This window comes from Pinus tabuliformis, chromosome 3_2 (genome assembly GCF_031772625.1).
Source record: "Pinus tabuliformis cultivar Carrire ecotype Pingquan chromosome 3_2, CPIR1, whole genome shotgun sequence".
Lineage (NCBI taxonomy): Eukaryota > Viridiplantae > Streptophyta > Pinopsida > Pinales > Pinaceae > Pinus > Pinus tabuliformis.
The window spans coordinates 548,428,674-548,452,136 of record NC_142302.1 but is presented as its reverse complement, the minus strand read 5'-3'; the positions used below and the strand labels follow the sequence as shown (position 1 = coordinate 548,452,136).

General features: G+C 41.2%; 1 protein-coding gene across 4 annotated transcripts in view; it reads left to right on the top strand.

Moving 5' to 3' along the window:
- Window positions 1–21,164: 21,164 nt before the first annotated feature.
- The window catches only part of LOC149181676 (uncharacterized), a 385,322-nt gene continuing 383,023 nt past the window's right edge, over window positions 21,165–23,463 (top strand). The window contains exons 1-4 of one of the 4 annotated variants that reach the window (XM_089416671.1): window positions 21,165–21,428; window positions 22,260–22,401; window positions 22,525–22,921; window positions 23,095–23,319. In XM_089416671.1, coding sequence (XP_089272797.1) covers window positions 21,423–21,428; window positions 22,260–22,401; window positions 22,525–22,921; window positions 23,095–23,319 — 770 coding nt within the window. In that variant the 5' untranslated portion in view covers window positions 21,165–21,422. Of the gene's footprint in view, window positions 21,429–21,454; window positions 21,641–22,259; window positions 22,402–22,524; window positions 22,922–23,094; window positions 23,320–23,463 lie in introns of those variants that run through there. The other 3 variants (XM_089416668.1, XM_089416669.1, XM_089416670.1) reach the window with 3 other exon arrangements.

The window sequence follows — 23,463 nt, the reverse complement described above, 5'->3', positions numbered from 1 at the left end:
GGAACATATCAATCATCAGCACATGAAAACAAAAGCCGTTGATAACAGAGTTCGTCCAGGAGGGACTACGTCTCCGGGCCCCGGTGTCAAGATGGTGTAGGTCGCTGCATTAAGTGTTGTCAATAAAGTGATGTACATAGAGATGATGTCTCGATCATACAATGAAGAATGCTCTCACGCAGGAGTGGCTCTAAGAGATGTTCCACAACTAGAACTCTCAATCAAAAGACTCCTATCAATATGACACAAAACAAGCATGGTGAGCATCCCGCCAACATGGCACAAAAGGGATGTTAAAGCAAAACACATGCATGACGACAACAAGAGTATCCCAGAAACATACAACAAGGGATCTCAAAGCATAACATGATGAGTTATGACAGCAAGTACATCATATAGAATATTACGCATCGAATCAGCAAGGAATCATGACAACATGGAATAAATAAGGTCCTGCCTCAATATCAATCAAGGATCTATGCAGCATAATGGAATAAGAAGAAATACATGAATAAATCATATACCTCACACCACAAAGGGCACATGAAGAAGTGGGTGAAGAAGTGGATGTTCATAAGATAATCCACGGTGAATACACTGTTCACATTATCAATGCGTAGGCACAACCCACTACCAATCTGTCATGGCCTTACTATGGATGGCCATATGAAGAAGCAGGGCATCTGAAATAGAAACTGTCACAATGCTGAACCATTCATCTCACATCATCACTCAAAAGAATACTGTTATGGACTCCTCTGCAATGTAGCTCTCAGGCTATCTAGTGTTTACAGTGCTCTGACTACATTGCTGCAGCTCTGCGGCTCTGCCTGACCTCCTGGTGCTTTGACTGCCTTCTCACGCTACCTCGATCATGCTCTGTGGCACTCAGGCTCTGCGGCGCTCTGGCTATCTGGTCCTCTCGTGCTGCGGCTCTCCATCGGGCGCAGCCTCCTCATTAAGGTGATTTTGGCACTCAGCACAGGCTCTCGGACTCTCTCTCCCTCTGGTACGCAGCCTTTCTGTAGCACAGGCTCTCTCTGGCCTTTTCGTCCTCTGGCACCCAGCCCCGAACACTATGCCTCCAACGTGTTTTATAACACGTTTGGGACAAGGCCGCATACAAATCAGAGGTCAATTTCTTAAGAATAGAAGTCATTTGTATAGAATAATCGGCAGACGCAACAACCTTAAAAAAATATCTTATTTATCGTTTTAAAACGATAATACAAAAACCCGAAAACTCTGGAAAACATCGAAAAATCCAAAAGTTCGGATTTCAAATTTTATAAAATCAAACCTATAAATCGATCGGGTCCGCGCTATATCACAAATAGGGATCGCAGATCGCCAATCGCCAACGCCGATCGTTCCGATCGTTGATTTAATCGTGGCCGTTGAGCGGTTTCCGATCTGACGACTGAGATCGCATCGCATATCGCTATCGCTACAGCCCGGGGTCCTTCTCCGATACATTGGCATATGCCGACGCCAATCGCCGATATCGGCGATCGCTAATCGCATTCGCTACGCCCAGGGGTCCTGGTCCTCGGCCTTTGGGTTTCGCTGATTTGATCACAAATCACATAACTGTATAGTGCCAATATCGCATCTAACATGCCCCCCGAGCTCCAATTAATCAGAGATCGCTAATCGAGGGTTCTACAGGCCCGCCTTAAGTTCGCCCTTGGCACGATTCCCGATGCGATTTGCCTTATAAAGGCTTAAAACCCATTTTTATGAGAAAAACCTCCTTTTTTCAAAGGAACCAAGGCAACTTTTTTCGCGATAACTTCATCATCCGGTCTCGGATTAACGAACTGTTCACACCTCCACGATCAAGACAACGAGATCTACGCTCTGGTCCTGTGTCGACATCATTCCAAACACTTTGATTTTCGAGTGTTTCCATGCCCTGGTGTCTGAAGATCCACCTGGATCAATCCTCCCCACTGAGGAGCTTTTGGTCCTCCAAAAGAATAAAAAGTAATCTGTATCTTTCTTTGTACCCTGTTTGCATCATAAATGTCTTGAAAAGGTCTCGCTTCCATCTCCTTCACCTTTGTTCTTCGGAGCCTTAAGCGACGAGTCGACACCTGCTACCTCTGCAACCTGTAGTGCATTGTTTTGCAAATTACATGCTTTGAATGACATGACCAACCAAAGACCCAAACGTCCCATACTTGCCACGAGTTTATAACTCATACTCAGTGGTCAAGTTTACAATAAGATGGACGTAATACTCCAGATATGACAACAAGGCCAACCTATCATGGTTGCTTCAAAAAGTGATGGAAAACACATCATCACTGCAACGCATGATTTACATACATAAGGCCAAACACTATTGTTTTGACACGTGATGGAAACATAACATCACTTTCAGAGTATTAATATGCAACTCAAAACATGACCAAACATCATTGTTGCTGACTACGTGATGGAAACACATCATCACGTTTACATTTTAAAATGCAACAAGTGATTTACAAAAGAATGACCATGAAACGACAACATGTCTAGAAACCATTTCTCACTGATCAATGTGAATGGGTCACCTCCTTGAGGTGGTTTTTGCTTGTCGAACAACTGCTTTACCTGGTTCACGCACCAACGCTTTGTCTTTAAGGCGTTGCTCTGGATGGAGCTTCCAACAAGTGGCTCTTTGATGGCCATTTCTGTCACAATGACTGCAGTATGTTTTCTTCCCCCATACCTGCTTAACCTGTTTCTTTTCATGTTGTCGAGAGGGTTTTTCACGCCTCATGAGTGCTCCCATTCTTTTCCAACACTTGGAAAAGGTATGGTAAGGTAAACCACAAAAGGTGCATGTTTTCTGATGCCTTAGTCTTCGTTCATTATTAACAACATGATCATAATCAAAATTAACATTCGAAGATTGAAAGTGATTATACCTTCCTTTGTTATTTCTGATGTCAGCATGGCGATGAGAGCTTGCCTCAGCTCTCTCCCTGCAATGGGAATTGCCATGTGATGATGGGGATGTTTTCCCATCATACTCTTTCCTCGACGAAGTCTCGAACAAATCTAACACCTTTGAGTACTTTCCTTTGGTGTACCTCGAGCCTGCAAATCGAGGTTCATGCATAACCTCCAAAGGTTGAGTGATGCCTTGGTTATTAGCACCAAGTTCTTTCTCCTCGTGCCTTGTCTTTGTAAGGAGCCTCATGTTTGTCCCTGTAATCGGGATCTCCAAATCTCCAACAGACATCATACTATCAAAAGATGAAATCGAAAGGAAATCAACATCTTTTACCTTCTCTTTCAATTTGGAAAGAACTGATGAGGGTTGCTCATTGTTCGTTGTTGGTGGATCGCTAACTGTCTCAGTGCCTTCCCCAACTTCTTTCCTAACATACCCAAGTCTTGCTCAACACGGTAATTCCTTTACTTGGATGGGGTTGACAATGCCTTGGCCATTAACGCCCAAGCCTTTTCCTTCATACCCCATTCTCTTCAACAATTTGGAGCCAACTCCTGTGGTATGATTTTCAAACACATCGAAATCATCATCAGGAAACATACATGAAGATGGAGAACTACTTTTTACCTCACATCAGTCTCGCTGCAGCTTTTCCAAGGCCTCGTCCTTTGCTTGCAGCTGTAGTAGCAAACTCTGCTTCTCCTCTTCCTCTTCATGTGGACGCATCTTCAATTCATCATTCTCTATTTGAAGATTATGTCTATCTTGCTTCAGTTCTTTCATGGCCTCTTCTGTGGCTTTCAATTGAAGTTGTAACCTATCCTTTTCCTCTGTTTCTTTCTGTAGAGTTTTATACACAATTTCCACTTTCTTGGAGATGTCGAGCATGGTGTGGCACATCGCTCTTTCATCCTTTGTCATTGCACGTTCCATTGTTCACGCCGCAAAGCAAAACAACACAAAGACCTGCTCTGATACCACTTGATCCAGGTCCGGGTGTGAAGAAGGACCTTTCCAAGACCTTTTACTTTCGTGATGTGTTAAACTTGCATTTTAAAAGAACATTAACAAATACACCTGCAGACTGTAAAGAAGAGGAATATATCAATCATCAGCACATGAAAACAAAAGTCGTTGATAATGGAGTTCGTCCAGGAGGGACTACGTCTCTGGGCCCCGGTGTCAAGATGGTGTAGGCCGCTGCATTAAGTGTTGTCAATAAAGTGATGTACACAGAGATGATGTCTCGATCATACAAGGAAGAATGCCCTCACGTAGGAGTGGCTCTAAGAGATGTTCCACAACTAGAACTCTCAATCAAAAGACTCCTATCAGTATGACACAAAACAAGCATGGTGCGCATCCCGCCAACATGGCACACAAGGGATGTCAAAGCAAAACACACGCATGACGGCAACAATAGTATCCCAACAACATACAACAAGGGATCTCAAAGCATAACATGATGAGTTATGACAACAAGTACATCATATAGAAGATTTCGCATCAAATCAGCAAGGCATCATGACAACATGGAATAAATAATTTTTTTTCACGTAGGAAAAAAGTCGTAATTTTATTCATATGAAGAAAATTATATTTTGTAGATGCTTAAGCATATGCATATGAGCTGTTCCTGAAAATCAAGGCGCATAAGAATACAAAATTAACAAGAAAAGAAATATTATGCCAGTAGGCCTATACTTTCATGCCCTTTTTCTTCTCCACTTTTCGCCAACCTCCAGTGTTGGGAGTGGGAACAATTATAGCAAGCTGGTTTTCCTCTGTATTTACTGGTTGTTCTTTATCAGATTCCGATCCTTCAGAACTATGTGCTCATTTGTTGCCGCTTATTTCCAGCTGTAATTCTTGTTGCTGCATCAAGTTATTTGGCCCCAAATTAGGCCCCGGGTGCTCTCTTCCTGCATGTTTTCCTGTCTCATTTGCATGTCTGTGGGTTCTGTCTTCAGTTCCTCCTCCTCCAATGGTTGGGTATGCTGCCAACCTTTGGGTTTTTTTTGTTGTTTCTTATTCCCTTTTGGCTCCTTACTAGCCAATGGACAAGCATATTGTAGGTGCCCTGTTTGCAAGCAGCCGCGACATTTGAATGTTGTGTTCTCATAGTCAAGTGGTTGTGTCCACAGTGAATTATTAAAATTCAATGTGATGTGATTTGGTAGTCCTTGACTTAGGTCCACCTCTACACATATTCTGGCATGTGTGAAGATTCCCAGAATAACTCTGTCTTCATTTGTTTTAAGGTACTTTCCTAAGAAGTTCCCAATGGCTGTTAGAACTTTTTGGTGCCAAAAATGCAGTGGGAGGTTATGCAGCCTTACCCAAACTGGCATTGTTGAAACTATCATGGTATTGGCATCAAACTCCGGGAACCAGGGGGTGATAAAGAGACTAGCATTGCCCCAAAACCGAGGCCCCTGATTAATGATGTTGTCTCGTTCCAGTTCTGTGCTAAATCTAACTATGAAAAATCCCTTTGGGAATAAATATATTTCACAGTTAGGTGTCCATGATGTGAAAATCCATTGATGTAGTGCATCCGCTTTTGGCCAAAAACCATTAAATCTACATATAACAGCATTATGGGTTAAATCTGTGTATAGATCTGTTACCTCCGGCAGAGATACTGTAAGCATAGGTGATTCTGGCTTCTGTTCCACAATGTAGGGGCCTGGTAGCTCTGTTGTGGGTGCTGGTCTGTGTTGCAATGGTTCCTTTCCTTTGACTGCATCGCGAAAGGAGCCTGTAGTTTTTGAGCTGGCCCCCTTGCACCCGCCTCGCAGTCTCAGGTTGAGGATGATGGTTGAATCTTTAACGACTCCATAGTGCTGGAGTGTGTGTTGGTCCTGCAAGCAGAGTCCTGAAAATATCAGATTTTGGTATGTTACTGGAGTTCCCAGTTTGATCTGGATCTCCTTTTTTAACTCTTGAACGCTCATCCCTTTCCTGATCTGTACACAACAATGTCTGCCTTCTATTGATCTGATAAAGATTTGCTTCAGATCTGTATTCATACATGATGGATCAACCTTATCCAGGTCCCGATTTACTGGATTGTAAGCCAGATCTGGCGGATCGATGGCAGATCTAGGGTTTATATGTCTTCCCACTATGTAAAAGGGTTGTCCACCTCCTATCAGCAGTTTTTCAGGTACTGCCGTAGTAGATACAGTGTGTGATTCAACAGATCCAACACATCCACCAATAATATCATAAGATCTGCTTGATTCAGACCCAGTAGCGCGTGGTTGTCCCTTCTGCTGTCCATCCGCCGTAAAGATCTCAGGAATCAGATATGGGTTGTTTTCCTCGACAGTCATCTGGTGCTCGCAGATGGCCAAAATGGGTTGTCTGGTATCAGTGGGGAGGCCCCTGATCTGGCCAGCCGCTTGGCATTTCTCACCCTCCCAAACGCCCATGTGGGCATTTTTTCTATCTGTTGAGACATCCCCACTCTGGTCGTTTTGTATGCAAGTAGTCGAACGGCGGCAGGGATTTCCTTGTTTGCCATGGTTCTTGCTTAGGAGGATCGACGTACTGGTTGCTGATGTTCTGCCCAGGAGGCCAGTCGCACGGACAGTGGCGGATTCTACAATGAAGATACCCTTTCTTGTGCCGTCTTGCTGGAAAAGTCCACGTAGAATCAGTGCATGCACGTTTTGAAAACGCAGAAACATTGCTTTCGGCAGGTTTTGGGATGGTCCGGCCCCTCTTTCGGTTCTGCAGAGAATTGAACCATTATCACATGCGTTCAAAAGCTTACGGTCCGCCTCCAAAGACTGTGAACTGAATACGATGTCCAAGGAGTCTGAAATGCGAGTATCTCTGCACAATTTATCAACTCCAATACCCAAGATTGCCATAACTTCGTTGGAAGACTCGTGCACAGAGAGTCGCAGGAGCCAGTTTTCAGATCTCCGGAAATGATATCCTCAAAAGAAATAAAATATTACTTACATAAAAAAAATTAAAAAAATAAATAAATAAATATTAATAGCAAAACAATTATTTAATATGGAACATAAATATGACTATAAATAGCACAAGATATATATATATATATATATATATATATATATATACATATATATATATATGATGTGAAATTCCTTCCATGTTTAACATAAAGTTAACACATGATATTTAACAAAAAAACATTTTAGTATCAACTATAGATAAAATATTTCAATTTACATGTTAAATAGCATAACTTTACATCAACTTTATGCATAGAGATATAAAGAAATTAAATGCAAACTTTTTTTAATATTTTTACTTTTTTTCCGTATGAGCAAGGTGTGTAATTTCATTATTTTTCAATGATTTTGAATAAAATATTTAAATATTCATATTAATTTCGTTTATATAAAGAGAGAGAGAGAATAAATATTTTAATACATATCTCATGTAAAATATTTTTATTTCAATTATATATAGAGACTCTTCAATAGGAACCCATCTATTTAAAAATATTTCAATGTCAGTTTTATATATATATATTTTGAATGGTTAAAACATTTTATTAGTGGGTTGTTCAAAGTTAAGAAAATATGGAATTCTTTCTACGTTTAGGTAGGAGTTGACACAAGGCATGCATAAATCCATCTTAAGCTCTGATTTATGAAGCTCACAAAGGAGTTTCTCTTGACCCTTTGTAAGATTTGATCCTTTTAAATAGTTGATAAATCTAGGTTTCATTATATATATATATATATATATATATATATATATATATATATATATATATATATATATATTTAAAGAAACATGTAGCTTTGTATCAATCTAGCTGGAAACAGGCCAACACCTTTACATTCAAGAGCAAAGCTTCATTAGTGGTTTTCTAGTACTATTCAAGCCCAAGTCTTCCTATAGACTGAGTTTTCTTCACTAACTATTTAACAAAGTTTATCTTATCTTATAAGATTTCCAAAACACTCCATTATATATAACCAAATTGCAAAACATGGCATAACAAAAAGTTAATGAAAATGTTACCCACTGCCCTCATCCTAGTTTCCATTGAGTCCATTTGGCACAATGTGATCAACATCCATTTATAGGGGTGGTTCCATTGTTGCTTCATGCCCCATATCCATTTGCTGCGCGTCCTATTCAATGTGTAGAGTTGGGTTTATTGTTGCTCCGCTGCCCAATTCCCCTCGCTGCTCATCTTGTACTCCATTTTGATGGTCGTTGGGGCCAATTACCTCCTTGAGCACATTGAGCACAACAGTTTCAACAGACACTTCCATGTTGTCCACCTTGTAGTCCAACTTTTCCACTTTAGTGATCAATAGGCCTACTGACGCTTGAAGGCACTCCACATCTTTCTGCAATTCAACGAATTGATTTGATACTAGAATAAAATGAGAGCAAGCCTTAGACATTACATGGTATTCTACTTTGGATACGAGAGTTGATGTGATCTAAGTGGATATTGGTGGCCACCCACCTATTCCACTTTGATCCAGGTCCGGGTGTGAAGAAGGACCTTTCCAAGACCTTTTACTTTCGTGATGTGTTAAAATTGCATTTTAAAATAACATTAACAAATACACCTGCAGACTGTAAAGAAGAGGAACATATCAATCATCAGCACATGAAAACAAAAGCCGTTGATAACAGAGTTCGTCCAGGAGGGACTACGTCTCCGGGCCCCGGTGTCAAGATGGTGTAGGTCGCTGCATTAAGTGTTGTCAATAAAGTGATGTACATAGAGATGATGTCTCGATCATACAATGAAGAATGCTCTCACGCAGGAGTGGCTATAAGAGATGTTCCACAACTAGAACTCTCAATAAAAAGACTCCTATCAATATGACACAAAACAAGCATGGTGAGCATCCCGCCAACATGGCACAAAAGGGATGTTAAAGCAAAACACATGCATGACGACAACAAGAGTATCCCAGCAACATACAACAAGGGATCTCAAAGCATAACATGATGAGTTATGACAACAAGTACATCATATAGAATATTTCGCATCGAATCAGCAAGGAATCATGACAACATGGAATAAATAAGGTCCTGCCTCAATACCAATCAAGGATCTATGCAGCATAATGGAATAAGAAGAAATACATGTATAAATCATATACCTCACACCACAAAGGGCACATGAAGAAGTGGGTGAAGAAGTGGATGTTCATAAGATAATCCACGGTGAATACATTGTTCACATTATCAATGCGTAGGCACAACCCACTACCAATCTGTCATGGCCTTACTATGGATGGCCATATGAAGAAGCAGGGCATCTAAAATAGAAACTGTCACAATGCTGAACCATTCATCTCACAACATCACTCAAAAGAATACTGTTATGGACTCCTTTGCAATGTAGCTCTCAGGCTATCTAGTGTTTACAGTGCTCTGGCTACATAGCTCCAGCTCTGCGGCTCTGCCTGACCTCCTGGTGCTTTGACTGCCTTCTCACGCTACCTCGATCATGCTCTGTGGCACTCAGGCTCTGCGGCGCTCTGGCTATCTGGTCCTCTCATGCTGCGGCTCTCCAGCGGGCGCAACCTCCTCATTAAGGTGATTTTGGCACTCAGCACAGGCTCTCGGACTCTCTCTCCCTCTGGTACACAGCCTTTCTGTAGCACAGGCTCTCTCTGGCCTTTTCTTCGTCTGGCACCCAGCCTCGGACACTATGCCTCCATCGTGTTTTATAACACGTTTGGGACAAGGCCGCATACAAATCAGAGGTCAATTTCTTAAGAATAGAAGTCATTTGTATAGAATAATCAGCAGACGCAACAACCTTAAAAAAATATCTTATTTATCGTTTTAAAACGATAATACAGAAACCCGAAAATCTGGAAAACATCGAAAAATCCAAAAGTTCGGATTTCAAATTTTATAAAATCGAACCTATAAATCGATCGGGTCCGCGCTATATCACAAATCGGGATCGCAGATCGCCAATCGCCAACGCCAATCGTTCCGATCGTTGATTTAATCGTGGCCGTTGAGCGGTTTCCGATCTGACGGCTGAGATCGCATCGCATATCGCTATCGCTACAGCCCGGGGTCCTTTGCCGATACATTGGCATATGTCGACGCCAATCACCGATATCGGTGATCGCTAATCGCATTCGCTACGCCCAGGGGTCCTAGTCCTCGGCCTTTGGGTTTCGCTGATTTGATCACAAATCACATAACTGTATAGTGCCAATATCGCATCTAACATGCCCCCCGACCTCCAATTAATCAGAGATCGCTAATCGAGGGTTCTGAAGGCCCGCCTTAAGTTCGCCCTTGGCACGATTCCCGATGCGATTTGCCTTATAAAGGCTTAAAACCCATTTTTATGAGAAAAACCTCCTTTTTTCAAAGGAACCAAGGCAACTTTTTTCGCGATAACTTCATCATCCGGTCTCGGATTAACGAACCATTCACACCTCCACGATCAAGACAACGAGATCTACGCTCTGGTCCTGTGTCGACATCATTCCAAACACTTTGATTTTCGAGCGTTTCCATGCCATGGTGTCTGAAGATCCACCTGGATCAATCCTCCCCACTGAGGAGCTTTTGGTCCTCCAAAAGCATAAAAAGTAATCTGCATCTTTCTTTGTACCCTGTTTGCATCACAAATGTCCTGAAAAGGTCTCGCTTCCATCTCCTTCACCTTTGTTCTTCGGAGCCTTAAGCGACGAGCCGACACCTGCTACCTCTGCAACCTGTAGTGCATTGTTTTGCAAATTACATGCTTTGAATGACATGACCAACTAAAGACCCAAACGTCCCATACTTGCCACGAGTTTATAACTCATACTCAGTGGTCAAGTTTACAATAAGATGGACGTAATACTCCAGATATGACAACAAGGCCAACCTATCATGGTTGCTTTAAAAAGCGATGGAAAAAACATCATCACTGCAACACATGATTTACATACATAAGGCCAAACACTATTGTTTTGACACGTGATGGAAACATAACATCACTTTCAGAGTATTGATATGCAACTCAAAACATGACCAAACATCATTGTTGTTGACTACGTGATGGAAACACATCATCACGTTTACATTTTAAAATGCAACAAGTGATTTACAAAAGAATGACCATGAAACGACAACATGTCTAGAAACCATTTCTCACTGATCAATGTGAATGTGTCACCTCCTTGAGGTGGTTTTTGCTTGTCGAACAATTGCTTTACCTGGTTCACGCACCGACGCTTTGTCTTTAAGGCATTGCTCTGGATGGAGCTTCCAACAAGTGGCTCTTTGATGGCCATTTCTGTCACAATGACTGCAGTATGTTTTCTTCCTCCATACCTGCTTAACCTGTTTCTTTTCATGCTGTCGAGAGGGTTTTTCACGCCTCATGAGTGCTGCCATTCTTTTCCAACACTTGGAAAAGGTATGGTTAGGTAAACCACAAAAGGTGCATGTTTTCTGATGCCTTAGTCTTCGTTCATTATTAACAACATGATCATAATCAAAATTAACATTCGAAGATCGAAAGTGATTATACCTTCCTTTGCTATTTCTGATGTCAGCATGGCGATGAGAGCTTGCCTCAGCTCTCTCCCTGCAATGGGAACTGCCATGTGATGATGGGGATGTTTTCCCATCATTCTCTTTCCTCGACGAAGTCTCGAACAAATCTAACACCTTTGAGCACTTTCCTTTGGTGTACCACGAGCCTGCAAATCGAGGTTCATGCATAACCTCCAAAGCTTGAGTGATGCCTTGGTTATTATCACCAAGTTCTTTCTCCTCGTGCCTTGTCTTTGTAAGGAGCCTCGTGTTTGTCCCTGTAATCGGGATCTCCAAATCTCCAACAGACATCATACTATCAAAAGATGAAATCAAAAGGAAATCAACATCTTTTACCTTCTCTTTCAATTGGGAAAGAACTGATGAGGGTTGCTCATTGTTCGTTGTTGGTGGATCGCTAACTGTCTCAGTGCCTTCCCCAACTTCTTTCCTAACATACCCAAGTCTTGCTCAACATGGTAATTACTTTACTTGGATGGGGTTGACAATGCCTTGGCCATTAACGCCCAAGCCTTTTCCTTCATACCCCATTCTCTTCAACAGTTTGGAGCCAATTCCTGTGGTATGATTTTCAAACACAACGAAATCATCATCAGGAAACATACATGAAGATGGAGAACTACTTTTTACCTCACATGAGTCTCACTGCAGCTTTTCCAAGGCCTCGTCCTTTGCTTGTAGCTGTAGTAGCAAACTTTGCTTCTCCTCTTCCCCTTCATGTGGACGCATCTTCAATTCATCATTCTCTATTTGAAGATTATGTTTATCTTGCTTCAGTTCTTTCATGGCCTCTTCTGTGGCTTTCAACTGAAGCTGTAACCTATCCTTTTCGTCTGTTTCTTTCTGTAGAGTTTTATACACAATTTCCACTTTCTTGGAGATGTCGAGCATGGTGTGGCACATCGCTCTTTCATCCTTTGTCATTGCACGTTCCATTGTTCACGCAGCAAAGCACAACAACACAAAGACCTGCTCTGATACCACTTGATCCAGGTCCGGGTGTGAAGAAGGACCTTTCCAAGACCTTTTACTTTCGTGATGCGTTAAACTTGCATTTTAAAAGAACATTAACAAATACACCTGCAGACTGTAAAGAAGAGGAATATATCAATCATCAGCACATGAAAACAAAAGTCGTTGATAATGGAGTTCGTCCAGGAGGGACTACGTCTCTGGGCCCCGGTGTCAAGATGGTGTAGGCCGCTGCATTAAGTGTTGTCAATAAAGTGATGTACACAGAGATGATGTCTCGATCATACAAGGAAGAATGCCCTCACGTAGGAGTGGCTCTAAGAGATGTTCCACAACTAGAACTCTCAATCAAAAGACTCCTATCAGTATGACACAAAACAAGCATGGTGCGCATCCCGCCAACATGGCACAAAAGGGATGTCAAAGCAAAACACACGCATGATGACAACAAGAGTATCCCAGCAACATACAACAAGGGATCTCAAAGCATAACATGATGAGTTATGACAACAAGTACATCATATAGAAGATTTCGCATCAAATCAGCAAGGAATCATGACAACATGGAATAAATAAGATCCTGCCTCAATATCAATCAAGGATCTATGCAGCATAATGGAATAAGAAGAAATACATGAATAAATCATATACCTCACACCACAAAGGGCACATGAAGAAGTGGATGTTCATAAGACAATCCACGGTGAATACGTTTTTCACATTATCAATGCGCAGGGACAGCCCACTACCAATCTGTCACGGCCTTACTACGAATGGCCATATGAAGAAGCGGGGCATCTGAAACATAAACTGTCACAATGTTGAACCATTGATCTCACAGCATCACTCAAAAGAAGATTGTTCTGGACTTCTCTGCAACATAGCTCTCAGGATCTCTGGTGTTTACAATGCTCTGGCTACATTACTGCAGCTCTGTGGCTCTGCCTGACCTCCTGGTGCTTTGACTGCCTTCTCGTGCTGCCTTGATCATGCTTTGTGGCACTCAGGCTCTGCAACGCTTTGGCTATCCGGTCCTCTCTTGTTGCGGATCTCAATCGGGCGCAGCCTCATCATTGAGGTGATTTTGGCACTCAGAACAGGCTCTCGGGCTCTCTCTCCCTCTGGTACACAGCCTTTCTATAGCACAGGCTCTCTCTAGCCTGTTCTTCCTCTGGCACCCAACCCCGGACACTTTGCCTCCATCGTGTTTTATAACACATTTGGGACAAGGCCACATACAAATCGGAGGTCTGTTGCTTAAGAATAGAAGCTATTTGTATAGAACAATCGGCGGGCGCAACAACCTTAAAAAAAAAACCTTTTTATCGTTTTAAAACGATAATACAAAAACCCGAAAACCTCTGGAAAACATCGAAAAATTCGAAAGTTCAGATTTCAAATTTTATAAAATCGGACCTATAAATCGATCGGGTCGGCGCTATATCACAAGTCGGGATCGCCAATCGCCGTCGCCAATCATTTCGATTGCCGATTTAATCGTGGCCATTGATCGGTTTCCGATCCAACGACTGATATCACATCGCATATCGCTATCGTTATGCCCTAGGGTCCTTCGCCAATACATTGGCATATGCCGACGCCGATCGCCGATCGTTCCGGTCGCCGATATTGACGATCACTAATCGCATTCGCTACGCCCAGGGGTCCTGGTCCTTGGCCTTTGGGTTTCGCTGACGTCGATCGTCGATTTGATCGTTGATCGCATAACTGTATAGCGTCGATATCACATCTAACATGCCCCCCGACCTTCGATTAATCGGAGATCGCTGATCGGTGGTTTAGAAGGCCCACCTTAAGTTTACGCTTGGCATGATTCCCAATGTGATTTGCCTTATAAAGGCTTAAAACCCATTTTTATGAGAAAAACCTATGTTTTTCAAAGAAACCAAAGCAACTATTTTCGCGATAACTTCATCATCCGGTCTCGGATTGAAGAACCGTTCACACCTCCACGATCAGGATGACGAGATCTATGCTCTGGTCTTGTGTCCACATCATTCCAAACACTTTAATTTTTGAGCGTTTCCATGCCATGGCGTCTGAAGATCCACTTGGATCACACTTGGACCCACACCATTGTTTCTTTCAATTTCCTTAATTGTAGCACAATTTACTATTTTTCTCAAGTTTTTAGGTCTTGAACTTCTTGAGCCCTTTTGAGGCCATAAACGACGCTTTTTTAGGAAAACGCACAAGCTTGTGCTTGGGTTTGCAATTGAATGTTGTAGTCCTCAAATAGATCTTTCTAACGAGGTATCATACGCATCAAACGGAGATAGTAGGCTAAAGTTACGACCTTGGGAATTTGATGTACGAATTTACTCCAACGGGGCTCACAGACTTTTGGCGCTTCATATCCTACGGTTAGGTTTTTGGATGTTTAAGGTTTTCCATTCGAGCCTCATTGTAACACAATTCATAAGACATTTAGCCACCACATCCCTTCTCAGAGATAAGCTACCATCCCCTGAGCTAGTTTGTTTCCATTCTGCATGTAAACATTTTTTAGTACTTTGTTATTAATGAATTGAAGTTCTATTTTTGTTGTATCTCTGTGTTTCTATTTATATCTATATTCATTTCGTTCTTGCATAAATTTGGATAAGTGGTATCATAACAATCTTCTCTTTCTCTGTTTTTCTATGCATGTCCGCAATGAGGTCGAGGTATAAGGAATTAGGGCTTGAACTGGTTGAACTTTTGCAAGACCGGCCTCACTGACCCCGACGAACTCCCATGGTGAAAGAAAAGGAAGACGCGAGAGCAGGAGATCCTTTCAAAATATTGCTCAAAGAAGCCCTCGAGTGACAAAGGAACGAGATGATCGAAAACTTTGCCAGCTTCGACGGATGCCCACATGCAACACATATTCATCCAATAACCACCCTAGAGGCGCCACTCCCTTTAAGGTACAAGTCAACTTTGACATTCCCATATTTGAAGGCCAGATAGATGTAGATGTCGTAGATAAATGGTTAAATATGTTGGAAGGATATTTTTCGGTTCATGATTTTTCCAATAGGGAAAATATTACTTTTGCACTCCTTAAAGTTGCCCCTCATGTCAAGGACTGATGGGAAGCCTACTGTGAGTAGAGGGACAAGAGGGAACCCTCACTATTTTTAGCCGCACCCACTTGGAATTCTTTTTGAGATGCCATAAAGGAATAGTATTACCCTTGTCAAGAGCTATGAAGATAAGTACATAAAGTGGACCACACTTCGATAGGGAAGTGACCAAGAGGTGTTGGAGTTCATAAATATTTTTCATACCCTTCACACGAAGTTGGGTATCAAGGATTCTAAGCGACTTCTGGTACTCTAGTACCGCGACTATCTACACAAATACATCTAGGACGAGATGGAGTTCGTGGACATCTCCTCGCTTGGCGCTACCTATCGATATGTTGTCAAGATCGAGTAGAAATTTAAACAGAAGAAGTGAGACTTTGGATTTGTGAATACGAAGCAAGGGAAAGGCACCCCCAAACCGCAAAACAAAGGACAAATCCAATGCGGGGTGACCCAGGACAACCCGACGAAGCCACAAGCAAAGAAAAACACCATGAAGATAGAGGAGGACACATGAAAGTGGTGTGAGTTCCATAAGAGCCCCACTCACAACACAAGTGAGTGTCGAGCCAAGCAGTCACTAGTGGCTAAGCTAAAAGCTTTAGATTCAGATGCATGTTCTGACTCTGAGTTAGAACCCGACAAGGGGAATGACAAAGGGAGGAAGATTATTGTAGTGGAGCCCAACGCCACCATTTCCACCACCAAGATCTATAAGATTGAGCCCAAATATCTAGAGGAGGGGGAATGTCTCTTCCACTCACAAATGTGGGTGAAGGGTTCGTCGTTGTAGTTCATTGGTGACAATGGGAGCCAAAAGAACCTCATTTCAGTAGAGGTCGTGAAGCAGTTAGGCCTACCAACCACACCACACCCGTAGTCGTACACCATTGGGTGGCTTCACCAAGGACGAGATCTTCGCGTGAGCCAACAATGTTGCCTTCCCTATAGCATCAAGCTCTTCACGGATGAGGTATTGTGTGTTGTTGCTCCTCTCGAAGTTTGTGATGTATTATTAGGCCAACCATACTTGTGGAAGCGCCATGTTGTGTATAAGTCAAGGCCTCACACTATTATTATTACTTTGGGCAATAAGTTATATAGGATACCAGAGGTAGCCCTGCCTACCATCGTCTCTTTGATCTCTGCTAAGCAATGTAGTAAGATCATCTCCCAGACCGAGAAATTTGTTTTATTTTTGATTTGCTCTCAAAGTAAGGGGAAGATCGTGGCCACATCCATGGCCCCTAGGAAGGGTTCCTCCACGCAGCAAAAGTAGGTGGATAAGGTCGTAGAAGAATACATTGTCATTTTCTCCTCACCCACAAGGGTACCCTTGCACTATCAGGTAAAGATTCGATCGATCTGACTCCCGAAGCACCTCTATCCAACGGGTTGATATACTGTCGCTTCATTTTGGAAAATGAAGATATCAAGTGACAGATCCAGGAGTTGCTATAAAAAGGGCACATCCGACCAAGTTCCTCACCTTGTGGGAGCCCGATTGTACTTGTACAAAAGAAGGATGGGACCTAAAGGCTCTACATTGATTATCGGACACTAAACAAAATCACTGTCAAGAACAGGTATCTAATCCTACATATTAATGACCTTTTGGACCAACTCAAGGGGGCCAAGTATTTTGGCAAGATCGATATGAAGTTTGGTTATCACCAAGTTCTAATAGAGCCCATAGATGTATGCAAGTCTGCCTTCAAATCCAAGGAAGGACTTTTTGAATAGCTGTTCATGCCCTTCGGGTTAACAAATGCCTCGACTACCTTTATGAGGTTGATGGATGACATATTGCAACCCTTCACCAACTTATTCATGGTAGTTTATTTGGATGACATCCTCATCTTCAGCAAGAGTTGGGAAGAGTGCTTGCATCACATTCCGTAGGTCCTTCAAACCCTGCGACAACACAAACTGTGTGCCAACTTGGAGAAATGCACCTTTTTTATGATCCAGGTCCAATATCTGGGTTACATCATAGATGAGCAAGGTGTGCATGTGGATCTGGCTAAGATCCAAGTCATTCGAGATTTACCATCCTCGAACACTATAACAATGCTTCATAGCTTTTTGGGCCTTGCAATTTTTTTTTTATCGAAGGTTCATGTTAGGATTCTCCCATATCACTTGGCCTTTGTAACAAATTACCAAGGGCGGAGCGAAAGCAAAGTTTTCCTAGTCCGAGTCCCAATAGAAGGCGTTCTTTGAGCTGAAGAATTGCCTCTCCTCTGCACTTGTACTCGCATTGCCAAACACGCAACAACCATTTGAAATTGAGACAGATGCCTCCAATTATGCTATTGGTGCAGTCCTCACCCAACATGGGCATCCAGTGGCCTATCATAGTGAGACACTTTCTAATACAATTCGGAAGTACCCCACCTATGATAGAGAGATGTATTATATCGTGCAAGCTTGCTGATAATGAGAGCATTACATTATGGGGAAGGACACAGTCATCCACATCGTTCACCGCCCTCTTAAATTTATAAAAACACAAGGGAAGTTGTAGAACGATCGCCATCAAAAGTGGTCTACATATCTGTAACAATTCCACTTGAACATTAAATAAAAAAAGGGCAGCACCAATCTGTTGCAGGCTGCCTGAATGGGTCCCCAGTTGCAGCACTGGCTACTGTTCTCAACTCTTGTGGCCACGATACCTCTAGATGGACGCAACTATAAAAAAATGATCTAGGTCCTTCAAACCCTGCGACAACACAAACTGTGTGCCAACTTGGAGAAATGCACCTTTTTTATGATCCAGGTCCAATATCTGGGTTACATCATAGATGAGCAAGGTGTGCATGTGGATCTGGCTAAGATCCAAGTCATTCGAGATTTCCCATACTCGAACACTATAACAATGCTTCATAGCTTTTTGGGCCTTGCAATTTTTTTTTTATCGAAGGTTCATGTTAGGATTCTCCCATATCACTTGGCCTTTGTAACAAATTACCAAGGGCGGAGCAAAAGCAAAGTTTTCCTAGTCCGAGTCCCAATAGAAGGCGTTCTTTGAGCTGAAGAATTGCCTCTCCTCTGCACTTGTACTCGCATTGCCAAACACGCAACAACCATTTGAAATTGAGACAGATGCCTCCAATCATGCTATTGGTGCAGTCCTCACCCAACATGGGCATCCAGTGGCCTATCATAGTGAGACACTTTCTAATACAATTCGGAAGTACCCCACCTATGATAGAGAGATGTATTATATCGTGCAAGCTTGCTGATAATGAGAGCATTACATTATGGGGAAGGACACAGTCATCCACATCGTTCACCGCCCTCTTAAATTTATAAAAACACAAGGGAAGTTGTAGAACGATCGCCATCAAAAGTGGTCTACATATCTGTAACAATTCCACTTGAACATTAAATAAAAAAAGGGCAGCACCAATCTGTTGCAGGCTGCCTGAATGGGTCCCCAGTTGCAGCACTGGCTACTGTTCTCAACTCTTGTGGCCACGATACCTCTAGATGGACGCAACTATAAAAAAATGATCTAGAGTTTGCCACCACATACTAGATGCTAGTGGATGGCAAGCAAGTTCTTGATTTCCACCTCTAGGACACATTATTATGCTACCTGGGCCATCTTTGTGTTCCTTCAAGCGAGCGTGCCAAGTTGATTTGGGAGACACATTACAGTAGGGTCGCATGACACTTTGACGTGGAGAAAAATGTGGGCGTACTATAAAAGTACTATTATTGGGAAAAACTTCGACAAGATGTTGGAAAATATATCAGATCCTGCACTGCCTGCGCTATCGCCAAGCCAACCATCAAGAAGCAAGGCCAATACACTCCTCTGTCTACTCCCAGCCAACCCTGGTAATCCATCTCCACGAACTATCTGTCTGGCCTCCCTTCAACCAAGCATGGTAATGATTGTGTACTTGTGGTTGTGGATTTTTTTTTCTAAGATGACTATATTGGTTATCTGCAAGAATAGTATCACAACAAAGGACACTGCCAAACTCTTCTTTGAACGAGTGTGGGTACATTTTGGGATCCCGTAGACCATTATTTCAGATTGGGATAACAGGTTTCTTAGCACATCTTGGTCGAGCCTCTGGACACTACTGAACACCAAGCTCACCAAGTCGGCTGCATTCCATCCCTAGACTGATGACTAGACATAGGTCGTCAACGGGATGATAGTGCACATACTTCGCTTGTACGACTCCAAGCATTCACGAACCTAGGATGAGAGCCTTCCCTATGTGCAACAAAACTATATCAGAGCTCTCAATAACTCGACTGCTCGCAATCACTTTCAAGTGGGTATGAGATTTCAACCATTATGTCTGACTGATGTTGCCATGCCTCATGCGACTACACAGACAAAATCCACACATATACAATCTAAGGCTGATAAAGCAGCTAGGTTTATTGAATGCATCCAACACCTCCGCCAACAGGTTCATGACATCTTGGAGAAGTCCAATGGCAAGTATAGGCAATGACATGATCAACATCGAGTGCCACACAAGTTTCATGTGGACGATAATGTTTGGTTGTATACCCCACGAAGTTGATGTACCAATTTACCCCAATGGGGCCCACAAACTTTTGGCGCTTCATCTCCTAGGGTTAGGTTTTTGGATGTTTAGGGTTTTATATTGTTTCTCAATAATAATAATAAAAATTTTAATTTTAAAAATACCCTAATTAAAATTTTAGTTTTAAAAATATCCTAATTAAAATTAAAATTAAAATTTTATATGATTATATATTTTAAAATATTTCATTATCTCTATATTAAATAAATTTAAATTTAAAATGGCTATAAAGTAATTTATATAATTTTGTAATAGTTTTAAAAATAAATAAATTACACAATACAATCCATACATATAAAATATATAACCTAACATAATATTATCAAATTAAAATAAACAAAATTTATATTTATAATTTAAAATATACTAACCTATATTCATTTCAACTTAAGATTTATTAAGCACATAGAAGGATCAAATCTCTTTTCATTCTAAAAGAATTTTACAATTCAAAAAATTTAATTCCTCAACTCTAAACTTTTAATAGATTCGAATCTAAACTAATTTAATTATTAATAATTAATAATTTATTATTTTTATCAAATTTAACTAAATTCAAATATTTATATAACAAAACCCAACAACATTTCCAAAATAACCTATCCACACAATAAATAAAATAAACCAACACCAACCTCTATAAAACCCCTCCCCCTCACTATTAAATCAAGATAAATTCAGTCTTCATTACACCTATTGAATTAACATGAATTCATAATGTCTATTTTATTAGTGTTAAAATTTTACTCCTGGACTCTTTTTCAATTTTACAACATTTCCAAAATAACCTATCCACACAATAAATAAAATAAACCAACACCAACCTCTATAAAACCCCTCCCCCTCACTATTAAATTAAGATAAATTCAGTCTTCATTACACCTATTGAATTAACATGAATTCATAATATGAATTCATAATGTCTATTTTATTAGTGTTAAAATTTTACTCGTGGACTCTTTTTCAATTTTATTAGTGTTAAAATTTTCTGACTCCTTCTCAACTTTATCAGTGTTCCAAATTTGACCTCAAAGTGTCATTGAACTGATGGACTAGCGCCAATCTTGCAAGTTTTTTTGAAAGGGCAAAAGAAACTTGCTATGTAGAACTGCGAAAACCTAATAAACATGCCAATTTGACCATCAAAGCGAGTTATATCTGAAGGCATACTCTCTGGACCTTTGATTTTGCTCTTTAACTACATCGTTAGGACAGCCAAAAGAGGTTCGTTACTCCCGCTACGCCGTGAAGGGAAACGCATGATAAAAGCTTAAGCTAGATTTAAGCCGAGAATGTATGAAGGTACAGGTCCTTTCTACTCTCTTCTGCCACTAACAAATACAGAAAACCAATATCGCACAGCAACGTAACTTTGATGAGCATATGCGTATTAGTTGCAATACTTGATATCAACTCTCCCCACACCTCAATTACCTACTATGGAAAAGGATTGGATTATCTCCTCACTTACCTCAAATGCATCTTTTTATTGAATTGTAACTGAAGACAAACAGGTACGTTAGAGCCTCGGGCGTTCTCGAATTTTGCTGAAAGAAAATAACATAAACCCTTATAAACTCTTTAATGCAAACTATAACATACCACCAAGAAATCTCAGATTGAATAGAAATATGAACCTCTGTTTATTCAACGCCCCTTTTCTGCAACTTGTCATATCTCGGTCTCTTCTCATTGTTTTCGGGTTCCATACCTCTCATGCTCTGTTAACCATGACCCCAACACGCCCCATTCTCGTCTCCTCTACACGTAATAATTGTTTGTTTATACATTTTGTCAAACAGTATGCTTGTGCTTGTGTAACCCGAAGATGTGTGATAGTATAGTGCAGTGGCGTTTTGAAAGCATTCTCAAATCCGTTACTTGATTTGAGCTGGCAAAGTTTGCGTTTTCATCTTAAAAATTCAAGTCCATGTTTATTAGGTGAGTGATAATGTAGTGTAGTGTCAATGACAAGTATATTCAGATTTTCAAGTTTCAACAATCTAAACATAACTCCATATTAAACATCAACATTTTGACTGTCAAATATTGACACCTTAAACATAACTCCATGCTTATTAAACAGCCACATTTTGGCTATGACTAAGTACGATATGGTTGTTGTCTATGCAGAAATTTCATCAAATACCACAAATGCTGTCCAGGAAGAAAACCGCTTTTCTTTGTATAATAAGAGATGCCATAGATTCAAAAAGAGTTATAGAACCGACAACTGCACCTCTGATGAAGAATATACACATATGTCAAGGTAGAGGTTAGCTGCTTTTTGTTCTGGTCTGTTTCTAACCTTGGATGTAATGGTACTCTATATTTTACAATTATATGGATATGTAGTTTCTGTTGAAGCATTTGAGACTATCTTTGATAGCTCTTACAGGTCTATGGAGGAAATTATTTAGGCCAACCAGCTACCAAAACATTCACACTTCGGTTTTATTGGATGGGAAGAAAATCCCCCCCCTGATGTGGGCCAAGGTATCTTTGGTTAGTTTTAGTGATTTATCGGGGGATAGAAAAGATCTGTCTATGGCAGGCAGAGACGGACAAGAATTTCAAAGTGCTTCAACGAAGGCCGAGGAGTGTGCAGACACAGTTCTTGACAGCCAATTACAGGAGAGAACGCTCTGTGATGGAAATAGAGATAAAGATGGTTCAGTGGATCTTGAGTCGCCTGAAAATACAGAGCACGATTTTGACGAAGTTGATGTTGAAATGCTGCCGACCATAGTTCTCATTGGAAGGCCAAATGTGGGGAAGTCAGCGTTGTTTAATAGGTAAGTTTGGATAATTTGGTGGTCCTGTTGCACTGAGTAATCTCAAGAGAATTAGGTATCCTTTGGTACCGGATAAATCATAACCACATATTTTATGTGTTGCTTAATGGTCAGTACAGTTGAACTGTCCATGGGATTCTGAATATATTCTGTTTTTTTGAAATTGGTAACAGGTTAATAAGGAGGAGAGAGGCCCTTGTGCACAACACACCTGATAGTCATATGACCCGTGATATTCGTGAAGGTGTTGCTAAATTGGGGGACTTACGATTTAAAGTAGTAGACTCGGCAGGGTTAGAGAGGGAAGCAACTTCAGGAAGTGTCCTTGCAAGAACTGCAAGGCTGACGGCAAATGTTATTGAGAGGTCTCACATGGCAATATTTCTCTTCGATGCCAGGTCCTTTGCTCCATACCTTGCCTATAAGGACAAAACTAGGGAAGAATGCGTAGTCCAGCATAATCACAACGTTTATGTAATGACATTCCCTTATAGTGAAACCTCCTTTTTGTTCATAGGGTAAGTTTTAGTAGATGCTATTGT